The 14,721-nt window shown below is 39.0% G+C and overlaps 1 protein-coding gene across 1 annotated transcript in view; it reads right to left on the bottom strand.

Moving 5' to 3' along the window:
- Window positions 1-14,368, bottom strand: part of LOC109080402 (NACHT, LRR and PYD domains-containing protein 12-like) — a 51,606-nt gene extending 37,238 nt beyond the window's left edge. The window contains exons 1-6 of the mRNA XM_042764475.1: window positions 13,150-14,368; window positions 12,396-12,492; window positions 2,902-3,018; window positions 2,614-2,727; window positions 2,226-2,339; window positions 1,735-2,124 (exon numbers count right to left, since the gene is read on the bottom strand). Of these exons, the coding sequence (XP_042620409.1) occupies window positions 1,735-2,124; window positions 2,226-2,339; window positions 2,614-2,727; window positions 2,902-3,018; window positions 12,396-12,492; window positions 13,150-14,368 (2,051 nt within the window). The remainder of the gene's footprint in view (window positions 1-1,734; window positions 2,125-2,225; window positions 2,340-2,613; window positions 2,728-2,901; window positions 3,019-12,395; window positions 12,493-13,149) is intronic.
- Window positions 14,369-14,721: the final 353 nt, after the last annotated feature.

The raw sequence follows: 14,721 nt of genomic DNA, 5'->3' as shown, positions 1-14,721 counted from the left end.
AACCGAGAGGAATTCCTAATGAATTCAAGGCAAGAGATGAAATAAAATCAGGTTTTGAGTCAATATTTTGTTTGGATCACACCAAACAAAAATGCAGAGTGGATTAATTACATTTATTATAATCAACAAAGATTCATTAACTATACTGATGATGGGTTAACCTTGTTAGGAGACCAAGTACACGCAACAAGTAGAATGACATGGCAAAACAGACAGGCTCTTAACTGGCTTTTGGCAGACAATGTTCGGAGATCAATGTTGTACTTTTATACCAAATAATACTGCCCCCTGGGGGAGCTTTTAGTGAAGTTATGACTAAAATTAAAAAATTAAGAGCTGAAGTTACAGCAAATGCCAGAAGAGACAAACAAATTTGGGATTGGATAGATTTGAAATTTGGAGCATGGGGAACATGGTTTGCTAAACTGGGAATGTTTTTTGGGAGTTGCTGTACTAGTAGGAGGATTGTTATTTTGTTGTGTATTACCTATATTGAGAACATTAATCGTCAACGCTACAGCTAAGCAAATGGAAGTGATAAAAGTCCCAAATAATCAACAAATTATCACCGAGAGGAGTCTAAAGGAATATTATGAAGGATGGCTAAACAAACTGAACTTAAATGAACAAACTTTTGATGATAGTTCAAGTGACTCTAACGAGGACGATGAAGAGGTCTAAAGATGAACCATACCCTGGGTGTAAGTACTAGCCTAACTTCTGCCCAGGGTGGCCCTCTACGATACATAGAGTATCTGGGCTGAAGATCAATTATTATAATCTTGTGATATTCAATGGGTTATGTTTTGTATGTATTTTTTATGTCTTTTATACACAATTGTGACAATCACAGGCAAGTGCTGAACCAATTACACGCTCACGCTTATAACATTGTTTTCTATTAAAGAAAGGGTTTAGGGAGGCTGGATCTTTTACTCCCTCCTAGTCAACTGTGGAAGGAGATGTTTGGTCCTGTTGCTCCCCAGAGTGAAATTACATAAATCTAGTCATTGGTAATAATACAGTGTGACTTATTTAGTCACTAGGGAGTGTTAACTAATAAGACTGGATTATGGAGTAGCACTCTGAATAAAAATAATCAAATATGAGACTTACTAAGTCTCAGAGGGGGGAAATGTAGAAGATTTTTAAATTAAATTAAATTAAATTTATGCATTTAGCAGACGCTTTTATCCAAAGCGACTTACAGTGCATTCAGGCTATCAATTTTTACCTATCATGTGTTCCCGGGGAATCGAACCCCCAACCTTGCGCTTGTTAACGCCACGCTCTACCACTTGAGCTACAGGAGCACTTTTTTATTAATAAGGTTTTCTATTAATCAAGTATAATCAATGTGAATTTAGCCATATATGTCTATGTTATTATTCCATTATAATCCTATGGTTGTAGTATAGGAAGAAAGATGCCTACGTGACCAGAATGTCCAGACCCAGATGAGAAACATCTGGGGAGACCAACAAAAGGGTTTTTTCTCCTTACCAGACCAAATAGGGGGCCCCTTTCTCTCTGGGGATCGAATTGTAAGCCTAAGGAAAATTATGGAATATTGGGAACGACCTGTATATGGTATATAAGGAGATACCACATAACATTCTGGAGATCTTCTCGCAGAGAACATCTCGGCTTCGTTTCTCTCTGAAATAAAGTCTATCTTCTGGAAACAAAACCCCAAGACTGAGTGTGATCCCTCAGATCCATGGCAGCAGACACGACACTACAAAAGGAAGTTGAAATATGAGCTGGACGTCCTGATTCTCTTTCCCTTCAGACCAGTCCAGGATGAACTTCTGCACAGAGACTGTTTTTCCAATGCCAGCGACTCCCTTTGTCATCACAGTTCTGATGGCTTTGTCTTGCAGTAAATGTCTAAAGATGTCACTGCATTTGATGGCTGTGTCCTCTGTTGCTGCTGTCCTGGATTGTGTCTCAATCTGTCTCACCTCATGCTCATTACTGATCTCTCCATTCTCAATCTCTGTGATGTAGAGCTCTGTGTATATCTCATTCAGGAGTGTTGGGTTTCCCTGCGTCGCTGTTCCCTCATACAGATGCTCAAACTTCTTCAGCAGATTTGATCTAAACGTGTTGAGAACTTCATGGCTGGAAAATTAAAATACTGCATTATTAAATAAGCTAATGAGCACAGTGCCATTTTTGTATTCTGTATCATAATCATATAATTTTTGACATAAATATTAGACCTGAGATCAGTCTTTGTATCTTTACTCTTATAATCTAATGGCTGATTCACAGACGCATCACTCCTCAAAGACACACAGCTGGGCTCTGCTTCTGACCTTTTCTGATGAACTGAACTATAATAGAGAGAGATTTAAGTGAATCCTTTGAATTACCATACTTAACAAAGTACATCTTAATTTCTTATTTAAGCAATCACTTTAAAAAGCACTTCAGAATCATTAATTCTTAACAAAATATGTTAAGAAGAACTGAGAGCTTTCACAAATGCATCTCTCTGTGTAACACTTTATATGTTAAAATATCAGATAAAGATACTTAAAGATAAAGATAACACTATTTTGATAACATAAAATGACATGTTGTAATAATATTTATATACAAATGTACCTGCAATCAGTCTTTGTTTCTTCACTCTTAAAATCTATTGGATGTTCCATAGACCAATCACTCCTCATAGACACGCAGCTGGGCTCTGCTTCTGATCTCTTCTGCTGAAATGAACTATTACAAAACAGATTTAATTAAATTAATTATTTTTAATCAAAAACTCTCCATGAGGAGGCTTTTTAAGTAAGATTTTAATTTTAGCTTAAAATCCTCCAGACACAAAAACACGATAGAGACTCCCATCTACCATCATTCAAGGTGATTTAATACAGAGTTTATTGAAAGTACCTGCATTCTGGAGAAACATCTTCATCTGTGGATGTTTGTATGTCATCCATGATAAAACAGAATCTGATCTTGACTCTGAATGGAAATGACAAACAACCACAATAATTCAGCTGAACAGATCAGGAGAGAAACAGTATCATGACACGTGGCGTTCACTCAGATACACAATGTTACAGGAAATCTGAAAGTGGAAGTCCCCTGTAAGCAGAGACCTTGGCTTTCACCACTCACAGATTCACAGAATCACCACCTTTCTATGAAGCAGCTACACATAAAATCATGCCTTAGCTTTTATAAAGGTTCATATAAAACACTTTAATATTCCGTATTGAATCGACTCTGCCTGTTTAAATGAAGAAACATCGGCTCTGAACTTTTACTTTCACTTTTTATTTGTGACGAGGACAATGATGATCTCAAGCCTCATCCGGTGTTAAAAATAAACAAATGACAATTTTGTAAAAAAAAAAAATATATATATAAAAATATTTACATATTATGTTATATATATTAATTTGTATATTCATTAAAATTCATTGAAAAAGTAGCCCAAGCCTATGATGACAACAAACAACAGTAAAACATGAGCTAAGCTGAATCAAACTGACTGTGAAAGTAGTTTCAACTTATTAAACTGATTTTAAAAAAAGAATAATAATTTTGGCATGAATTTTTTATCATATACAGGTGCTGGTCATATAATTAGAATATCATCAAAAAGTTGATTTATTTCACTAATTCCATTCAAAAAGTGAAACTTGTATATTATATTCATTCATTACAAACAGTTGTCCAAAAGATGACCATTGACACCTTGCACAAGGAGGGCAAGACACAAAAGGTCATTGCAAAAGAGGCTGGCTGTTCAGAGATCTCTGTGTCCAAGCACATTAATAGAGAGGCGAAGGGAAGGAAAAGATATGGTAGAAAAAAGTGTACAAGCAGTAGGGATAACCGCACCCTGGAGAGGATTGTGAAACAAAACCAATTCAAAAATGTGGGGGGGATTCACAAAGAGTGGACTGCAGCTGGAGACAGTGCTTCAAGAACCACTACGCACAGACGTATGCAAGACATGGGTTTCAGCTGTCGCATTCCTTGTGTCAAGCCACTCTTGAACAACAGACCACTGCTGCTGAGTGGTCCAAAGTTATGTTCTCTGATGAAAGTAAATTTTGCATTTCCTTTGGAAATCAGGGTCCCAGAGTCTGGAGGAAGAGAGGAGAGGCACACAATCCACGTTGCTTGAGATCCAGTGTAAAGTTTCCACAGTCAGTGATGGTTTGGGGTGCTATGTCATCTGCTGGTGTTGGTCCACTGTGTTTTCTGAGGTCCAAGGTCAACGCAGCCGTATACCAGGAAGTTTTAGAGCACTTCATGCTTCCTGCTGCTGACCAACTTTATGGAGATACAGATTTCATTTTCCAACAGGACTTGCCACCTGCACACAGTGCCAAAGCTACCAGTACCTGGTTTAAGGAACATGGTATCCCTGTTCTTAATTGGCCAGCAAACTCGCCTGACCTTAACCCCATAGAAAATCAATGGGGTATTGTGAAGAGGAAGATGCAATATGCCAGACTCAAGAATGCAGAAGAGCTGAAGGCCACTATCAGAGCAACCTGGGCTCTCATAACACCTGAGCAGTGCCACAGACTGATCGACTCCATGCCACACTGCATTGTTGCAGTAATTCAGGCAAAAGGAGCCCCAACTAAGTATTGAGTGCTGTACATGCTCATACTTTTCATGTTCATACTTTTCAGTTGGCCAAGATTTCTAAAAATCCTTTCTTTGTATTGGTCTTAAGTAATATTCTAATTTTCTGAGATACTGAATTTGGTATTTTCCTTAGTTGTCGGTTTTTAATCATCAAAATTAAAAGAAATAAACATTTGAAATATATCAGTCTGTGTGTATTGAATGAATATAATATACAAGTTTCACTTTTTGAATGGAATTAGTGAAATAAATCAACTTTTTGATGATATTCTAATTATATGACCAGCACCTGTATATATTATTATTATTATTATTATTATTATTATTATTACCCGGATCATGTCTGTGCCCAAATGAAGAATTAACAACCATTTCTACAGCCATTGCATAGAGACAGCAGAGAAAGAGTGAGAACGGCTGCTTACCTCAGCAGCAACAATCTTGCGTTCTCGCATCAGCAGCAATTATTTTCATCTTTAACCTTAGATCTTAGGTTAAGGTTTATTGAGTATTACTCTTAATGAAGACACACACACACACACACACACACACACACACATTCAACTTCAGCAATACTACAATGACAAAGTCGCTTATATTAAGACTGATGTACTGTATATCCTAGTTGTAACACAAATAAACAAAAGGCCCCCCCCCCACTTCAAAATGAATACTTAGTTTGTGCATCCTAATTATTAATGAAAAATAAATAAATAAATAAAATTTGAATTGAGATATAATATATGGCAAAAAAAAATCTGAATTGAGATATATTTATCATTAATGAAATTCATCAAAACATATTCTGTTTACATGACCGTATCTGATCGACTCTAGCCTGTTTAAAGAGGGCCATCGGCTCTGAAGTTGACTATCGCACATTTTGTTTTTGACGAGACAATGATGATCTCAAGCCTCAGCCAATGGTAAAAGAAACAAATGACATTTGTAAATAAAAGAAATATTTTATAATAATAATCCATGCAAGTTAGATATTGAATTTGTTAGATCATTAAAAGTAATTGAACATACCCAAGCGCATGATGACAAACCAAACCAGTAAAACAGCTAACCAAACTGACTGTTAAAGTATTTCAACTTGGAAACTGATTTTAAAAAAGAATAAATTTGGCCTGATTATTATCATATACATGGCATATATTACAATATCATCACAAGTTGATTTTTTCAGTATTCCATTCAATAGGAAACGTGTATATTATATATTCATTCAGTAAAATTGTCCAAAAGAGGACCAGACACCTGCACAATGCGGCAAGGACACAAAAGTCATTGCAAAAGAGGCTTGGATGTTCAGAGATCTCTGTAGTCCACGCCATTAAATGAGAGGCGGAAGGAAGGAAAAGATAGGTAGTAGAAAAAGATGTACAGCCAGTAGGGAATAACCGCACCCTAGAGAGGATGTGTGAACAAAACCCAATTGTAAATGTGGGGGGGATTCACAAAGACGTGACGGCAGCTGGAACAGTGCTTTCCAAGAAACCACTACGCACAGATACTGCATAAGACTAGGGTTTCAGCTGTCGGCTTCCTTTGTGTCCAAGCCACTCTGGACAACAGACCACTGCTGAACTGAGTTGGTCCAAAGTTATGTTCTCTGATCTTGATGAAGTAGAATTTTGCATTTGCCGTTTGGAAATCAGGAGGCCCAGAGTCTGGAGGAAGGGCCCAAGAGGAAGGGGAGGGAGACACTCCAATACAGTTGCTTTGAGTCCACGTGTAAAGTTTCCACAGCAGTGATTTGTGTTTTGGGTGCTATTGTCTCTGCATGTGAACTCCACTGTGTTTTCTGCGGATCCAACGGTCAAATGCAGCCGGTACAGTGAGAAGTTTTAGAGCTACTTCATGCCTTCATGCTGACGACCAACTTTATGGAGATACAGATTTCATTTTTCCAACAGGGGATGCCATCCTGCACACCGTGCCAAAGCTACCACGTAACCTGTCTATAGGAACATTGTTGCCTGTTCTTATAAGGCCAGCAAACTCGCCTGACCTAACCCCATAGAAAATCAATGAGGTATTGTTGAAGAGGGAAGTGCAATATGCCAGACTAAGAATGCAGAAGAGCTGAAGGCCACTATCAGGAGCAACCTGGGCTCTCATAACACACCTGAGCAGTGCCACATACTGATCGACTTTCATATGCCACGCCGCATTGTTGCAGTAATTCAGGCAAAAGGGAGCCCCAACTACAGTATTGCATGTGCTTGTATGCTCATACTTTTCATGTTCATCACTTTTCAGTTGGGCCAAGATTTCTTAAAAATCCTTTCTTTGTCTTGGTCTAAGTAATATTCTAATTTGACTGAGATACTGAATTTGGTATTTTTTTCCTTAGTTGTCGGTTTTTAATCATCAAATTAAAAGAAATAAACATTTGAAATATATCAAGTCTGTGTGTAATGAATGAATATAATATACAAGTTTCACCTTTGAATGGAATTAGTGAAATAAATCAACTTTTTGATGATATTCTAATTATATGACCAGCACCTATATGATTATTATTATGTATTATTATTATTATTATTATTACCCGGATCATGTCTGTGGCCCAAATGAAGATTAACAACCATTTCTACAGCCTCGTGCATATGATGAGACAGCAGAAGAAAGAGTTGAGAACGGCTGCTTACCTCAGCAAGCAACAATCTTGCGTTCTCGCATCAGCCAGCATTATTTTCATCTTTAACCTTAGATCTTAGGTTAAGTTATTGAGTATTACTCTTAATGAAGACCATCATAACACACACCACACACACACACACACACATTCAACTTCAGCAAATACTACAATGACAAAGTCGCTTATATTAAGACTGATGTACTGTATATCCTCTTTTGTAACACAAATAAACAAAAGCCCCCCCCCCACTTCAAAATGAATACTTAGTTTGTGCATCCTAATTATTAATGAAAAATAAATAAATAAATAAAAATAAATAAATAAATAAAAACATAGACCAATTTGGAGTAGGCGTCACATTTATCATTAATGAAATTCATCAAAACATATTCTGTTTACATGAGAAGGGCTTGAACGTTGTTCTTGTTCGGGTTCCTGCTCATGTAGGCAAGGCAAGTTTATTTATATAGCACATTTTGTACACAATGGTAAGTGCTTTACATAAAAGAAAGTAAAATAATCATGAAGAAAAATAATTAAAAACAAAGAAAAAACAAACAATTTTAAAACTTTGAAAATGATTTAAAAAATTGACTTATTTAAAATGAATTTAAAAACAGTTAAAATAGAAAATGATTTTACATAAAATACAGTGAATACATAAAATACAGTGCAATCAGTTCAGACATCGCACAGTGCTCATTCAGTAAATGCACAGCTAAACAGATGAGTTTTGGACTCTAAATTTATATGTGACTAATGTTTTAGCACATCTGATCTCTTCTGGAAGCTGATTCCAACTGCGGGCGGCACATAGTAACTAAGGGCGACTCCCCTTGTTTTGTTTGAACCCTTGGTAATTCTAACTGACCTCGATCCTAATGATCTGAGTGTTCGTATTAGGTTTATATTCAGTGAACATATCTGCAATATATATCGGTCCTAGATCATTGAGTGATTTATAAACGAGTAAAAGTACTTTCTGGTTCTAGTCAGAATCCTGGCAGCAGCGTTCTGGATGAGCTGCAGCTGTCTAATGGTCTTCTTGTGAAGCTGGTGAGGAGCCCATTACCAATATCCACCCTGCCAGGGGTGCTGTTGATAAGGCATGAACAAGTTTCTCCAAGTCTTGACTGGAAACAAAAACATCTAATTCTTGCAATGTTTTTTAGTATGAATAGTATGCTCGATTTAGGTTACTGCTTTTTGACATGACTACTGAAACTAAGGTCTGTCTCCAGAATCACACCAAGGTTCCTCTTGACTTGATTTTTAGGTTGTTTGACCCCCTACAGTCCAGGTATCCATCATTCACCTTGAAAAACTTCATCTTTGTTTTTCCAAATGCAATGACTTCAGTTTTTTCCTTTGGGAAGAAAATGTTCTGGCACATCCAACTATTAATTTCAGCAATACATTTGGCAGAGGGAGGTCAATGGGGCTGTAGTCATTATTGGCGATAAGGCTAGGTAAATCTATAGTATCATCAGCATAGCGTGTGGATAGGCAATTTGGTTCTTTCTCATTATTTGACTTAGGTGGGAGCAATATACAAGCTAAACAAGAGTGGTGCAAGAAATTGAGCCTTGTGGGACTCCACCTGTCATGGACGTCCACTTAGACGTATGCTCTCCTAGATTCACACCATAGCCTCTCCCTTCTAAGTAGACTGAACCATTGGAGTGTACCATCCCAGAAAGCCCGACCCAGTTTTCCAGTCTCTCTAGTAGTATATTATGATCGACAGTGTCAAATGCAGCACTGAGATCTAGCAATACCAGCACTGATATTTTGTTAAATTGTCTTCAAAACGACAATCTGTGGATTTAAATGTCCCATTAAATAGAACTGAGGGAAAGAGTATTATAAAATCTCGAATGACGGATAAATGGCAACAATACTGGGATATAAATGATACGGGTCAAAATCTTTATAATATTTAGGAAAAAGTCAGTGTTGGCGGAATGAGGGGAGGAAACAGAAAAGAAGAGGTTTTGTTCATTCGGCTTAGAATAGACTGAATCTGACAATATTCAAAATAGGCAAACATCCAACAGGTTTGTGTGAAAATTGTGAGGTAACGGAATCAGTGTTACAGTACATGTGTTATTGGGATGTAGGAAATATGAGGAGGAAAGAAGGGAAATGTTTCAAATGCTAAAGAAAGACATTGTAAATGTTAATGTTCAGAAGCTTTTAGAAGAAAGTCAACTGAAATCAATTCAAATGGTTGGGTCGAAACCATGTTTGTTAATAGGGCTCTTGTCTCATGACAAGGGGCTTTTTTCTCCTTTAGACCATCTGCATGTTTTTGTGAAATAATACTCAATGTCTGCCGCAGATATGTGGCCCAAAAGTAACCGTTCACGGATGCATTGATGAAGAGAGTACGATCTGTACCCTTGATGGCCCATTTTTCGTGAAGCTCTCTTTACTTTAATATCTTCTTTCCTCCGGCAGGACCAATTGTGTGTGCGTGTGGAAGTGGTTCGGGCAGCAGAGGATACCATGCCTGATTAATGGTAAGTTTTTCCCCCCCATTCACCGAAACAACAGAAACGTTTTTTTTAAGGCTGTATGTTCTGAGTTGTCTCCCACCTTTTTGTTGTTTTGGTACCAGCCAATTTAACATTCATATACAGGACTGATATTCCTGGTCATTCATTTAAGCATTTTTTTAGTTACGTGTCCACGTTCACAGGACAAAGGGGTAATTGTTTGGGGACTGCATGGCCAGGTCTGAATAGAATCATGAACAGGTTGGTCAAGGACTGACCATGGGAGGGGCTGGGTCCTTCTTGAGCTTCTACAGCCTGAATGGTTGCACACCTATTATGGTCTGATGACAACTCCCTCAGAGCACTCTCTTTTTCATCATAGTACCTATTTTGAGGGGCAAATCGAGACACCGGGCGGGTATCAGCGTCAATATTTTCACGGCCTGGGCGATACCTGATTGGTGAAGTGGAAATCTGCCAAATTCAGCCACCCAACCCTGAAACCTGTAGCATTTCAATTTGGCCGTTGACAGGACATATGTAAGCGGGGATTGTTGTCACTCTATACAGTAAAAAGTTGGAGCATAATACAAATAATCACGGGAATTTTTCGGTGGGTTTGACAACTTTAAAGCAAAGCCACCAAATTCAAAGGCTTTGCCTGAGTGTATGAGGTGGTAGGGTTTTTTCTCCAGCAAGCAAGTTTAGAGTGTGGTAGTTTCCTTCAGCACAGTTAGATGAAGTTTCTCACCTTTGTTTCTGCACCGTATAAATACTTAGGCACCTAACACCCTATTGAGCTGTTATGCAGTTATATAAAAGGCTGTGGAACACGGTCAGGAAAAAGCAATAGGCTAATACGAATGGGGCTGGAGCAGACAAGGTCAATTACGCTGTGCCATCAAGAGTGCTCTGATGTTGTTCCAGTCCAGGGTAATGGCTTACCTCGCGGAAAACACCGAGTCATAATGCAATATGTGTTCTTTGATTGTCTCTGACTCAAAAGGTTTTCCAGGCTTCAGTGAGCATTATTTCTGGAGTACTTGTTTAACAGGTCATATAAAGAGCTAGCTATGCGAGGAAATCTTTTAATATGTCCTGTCTGTAGTTATGCGTATGCAGACCAGAATTTCCTCGCTTCACCCACATTCAGTTTTCCATCTCTCTAGTTATAGAACTCTACAATTATGATTCGACAGTGTCAAATGCCAGCACTGAGATCTAGCAATACCAGCACTGATATTTTGTTAAAGTGTCTTCAAAACGACAATCTGTGGCACTTTAAAAATGTCCCATTACAATAGAACTGAGGGAAAAGAGTATTACTAAAATCTCGAATGAACGATAAATTGCAACAATAACTGTGATATAAATGATAACGGGTCAAAATCTTTGATAATAATTTAGGGAAAAAGTCAGTGTTTGGTCGGAATGAGGGGAGAAACGAAAAGTAAGAGTTTTGGGTTCATATCGGCTTACGAATTAGACTGAATCTGACAATGCGTCAAAATAGGGCAAACATCCAACAGGTTTGTGTGAAAAATTGTGAGGTAACAGCGTAATCAGTGTACAGTACAATACGTGTTTATGTTTACATGTGTTATTGGGATGTAGGAAATATGAGGAGGAAAGAAGGGAAATGTTTCAAATGCTAAAGAAAGACTTTTTAGAATGTTTTTGTTGAGAGTCTTTTTGAAGTAAGTTAAAATGGTTGGGTCGAAACCATGTTGGTTAATAGGGGGCTCCTTGTCTCATGCAAGGCTTTTTCTCCTTTAGACATCTGCATGTTTTTGTGACATAATACTCAATGTCTCCTGCATAATGTGGTGCCATAAGTAACGTTCACGGGGGGGATGAGTGAGAAGAGTACGATCCTGTACCTTGATGGCCCCATTTGTCATCGTGAAGCTCTTGTTACGTTATATTTCTCCGGCAGGAACCAATGTGTTGGTTTGAGTGGTTCGTCAGAGGATACCATCCTGATTAATGGTAAGTTTTTTCCCCATTCCACGAAAACAGACATCTTGTTTTATTAAGAAAGCTGTATGTTCCTGAGGTTGTCTCACTTTTGGTTTTGTACCAGCCAACTTACATCATAGAACAGGTGACTGATCTCCTGTCCATTTCATTTAAAGCATTTTATTATTACATCGGTTCAACCAAAACCAGGGGAATTGTTGGAACTCTGCTGCCAGGTCTGAATAGATGAAACAGTTTGTGGTCAGACCTGACCATGGATGCTGGGTCCATCTCGTCTTCCGTGAGCTTCTACTTACAAAAGAGAGAGTACGATCTGTACCTTGATGGCCCATTTCATCGTGAAGCTCTCTGTTACTTTATATTTCTCCGGCAGGACCAATTGTGTGCGTGTGGAAGTGGTTCGGCAGAGGATACCATCCTGATTAATGGTAAGTTTTCCCCATTCACGAAACAGACATTTTGTTTTTAAGCTGTATGTTCTGAGTTGTCTCACTTTTGGTTTTGTACCAGCCAATTTGCATTCATATACAGGACTGATATCCTGGTCATTCATTTTAGCATTTTTTATTACGTTCACAGACAAAGGGGTAATTGTTGGGACTGCTGGACAGGTCTGAATAGATGAACAGTTGGTCAAGACTGACCATGGGATGCTGGGTCCTTCTTGAGCTTCTACAGCCTGAATGGTTGCACCTATTATGTCTGATGACAACTCCTCAGAGCACTCTTTCATCATAGTACCTATTTTGAGGGGCAATCGAGACAGCGTATCAGCGTCAATATTTTCACGGCCTGGGCGATACCTGATTGTGAAGTGGAAATCTGCCAATTCAGCCACCCACCTGAAACCTGTAGCATTCAATTTGGCCGTTGACAGGACATATGTAAGGGGATTGTTGTCACTATATACAGTAAAAGTTGGAGCATAATACAAATAATCACGGAATTTTTCGGTGTTTGACCACTTTAAAGCAAGAAATTCAAGCTTGCCTGAGTGTAGGTGGTAGTTTTTCTCAGCAGCAGTTAGAGTGCGGGATCCATAAGCAATTACATGAAGTTTCTCACTTTGTTTCTGGTATAATACTGCACCTAACCCTTGAGCTGTATGCAGTATAAAAGGCTGTGAAAAGTCAGGAAAAGCTAATACGGGGGGCTGGAGCAGACAGTCAATTAGCTGTTCCAGAGTGCTCTGATGTTGTTCAGTCCAGGTAATGGGCTTACTCGATGGAACACCGGTTATAATGCATTTTGTCTTTGATTGTCTCTGACTCATTTTCAGGTGAGCATTATCTTCTGGAGTACTTTTTAACAGGTCATATAAAGGGCTAGCTATGCGAGAGAAATCTTTAATGTACTGTCTGTAGTAGCTAAGCAGACCAAGAATTTTCCTCAGCTCACCCACATTCTTTGGTTGTATGTCTTTCAGGGCTCTGTCAGCTTCTGTATCTGCAGGATCAACTTTACTTCCCTCTGCAGAGACTATCCTACCCAGGTAGCGGACTTCAGGTTTGAAGAACTCACACTTACTCGGTTTAAGCTTGATGCCATGTTGCCTAAGCCTCTGCAACACTTTCCTTACATCCTTGACGTGGTTCTCAAAGGTCTTACTAAACACCAAGGTGTCATCGAGGTATGGAATGCAGATCTCAACCCGCAAGCCATCTAAACACTCCTCCATACATCGCTGGAAGGCTGCAGGAGCATTCATCAGCCCGAAAGGAATACGCACCCATTCATACAGGCCCCAGGGTGTCACAAACACCGTTAGGTGCTTACTTTCCTTTGACATGAACCCCTGGTGGTAGGCCTTCCCTTGATCTAGTGTAGAAAACCTGCAATTACCACCTAGGCTGTCCATAATGTCTTGTACCCTTGGAAATGGTTGTCTGTCCGGATGAGTCTTTCTGTTTAGATCCCTGTAATCGATACATAAACGGAGGCTGCCATCTTTCTTTCTTATGCACACAATTGGAGACGAGTATGAGGAGTTGGGTTTTTCAATCCAGCCTCTTGCTATGAGGTCATGTAAGTATTCTTTCATCTTGCGATACAAAGGCTTTGGCACAGACATGTAAGTGCGACTGACTGGCTCATCATCTTTAAGTGATATACTCAACTCCAAATTCCTGATACACCCAATGTCGTTGTCTGATTTAGAGAATGAATGACACTCTTCTCTTAACATTTGTTGTACTACCTGTCTCTGATGTTCGCTCAGGTGGCTGACATCGACTGGCGGGTCCCAAGAATCACTATTGGTGTTGTCATGACAATTCTCCGCAGCCTGGATGTGACGTACCCCAACAGCGGTAAGGTTTTCTGGCACTCCAAACATACTAGCAGGGAAGACATTCTTGACAAGCTGTACTGTACCAATCGGAGTCTGGCCCATCAGAGTGATATCGTGATCAGTGTCATTGTATACCTCAATTGTGATTTTTGTTGGAGCCTCTCTTTTCAGCCTTACTAAACTTTCTTTGAAATCAAGCCCATCTGCCCAGCAAGGATTCACATCAAGCTCAAAAATGAGTGTGCTATCCTCCTTAACTGGCAGCATGTACACTTGGCGTGAGACCTGTACCGTACTCCGTTTGGGAATAACAGCATGCCCTTTCATGGTCTTTACTCTATATTCACATGAGCTCTCTGCACTCACAAGTTTGATAAATGTCTGGACTTTGCTCCTCTTTAGGCTGGGGAATGCAGCTTTAAAGAGCAGGTCATATGGGTTTTTGAAAAATCTCTCTTTTGCAGTTTATAACGTAGCTATCCTTAAATGAAAACAATCTGCAAAGTTGTTAATCAAAGAAGTGCATGATAAATAAAGATATTGTCTCTCAAAAGAGAGAGTCGACTCAGAGTCGCCTTTATGAGTCGTTACATTTTCAAATATTTTGTCTGTTACCGGTATACGTCACTGGGTAACACATTTGCATAATCCCCGCCTGCCCGCGAAATACGAACAGAGTC

This window comes from Cyprinus carpio, chromosome A9 (assembly GCF_018340385.1).
Source record: "Cyprinus carpio isolate SPL01 chromosome A9, ASM1834038v1, whole genome shotgun sequence".
Classification (NCBI taxonomy): Eukaryota; Metazoa; Chordata; class Actinopteri; order Cypriniformes; family Cyprinidae; genus Cyprinus; species Cyprinus carpio.
The sequence above is the reverse complement of the archived record's forward strand: the minus strand, read 5'-3'. Positions and strand labels throughout refer to the sequence as shown.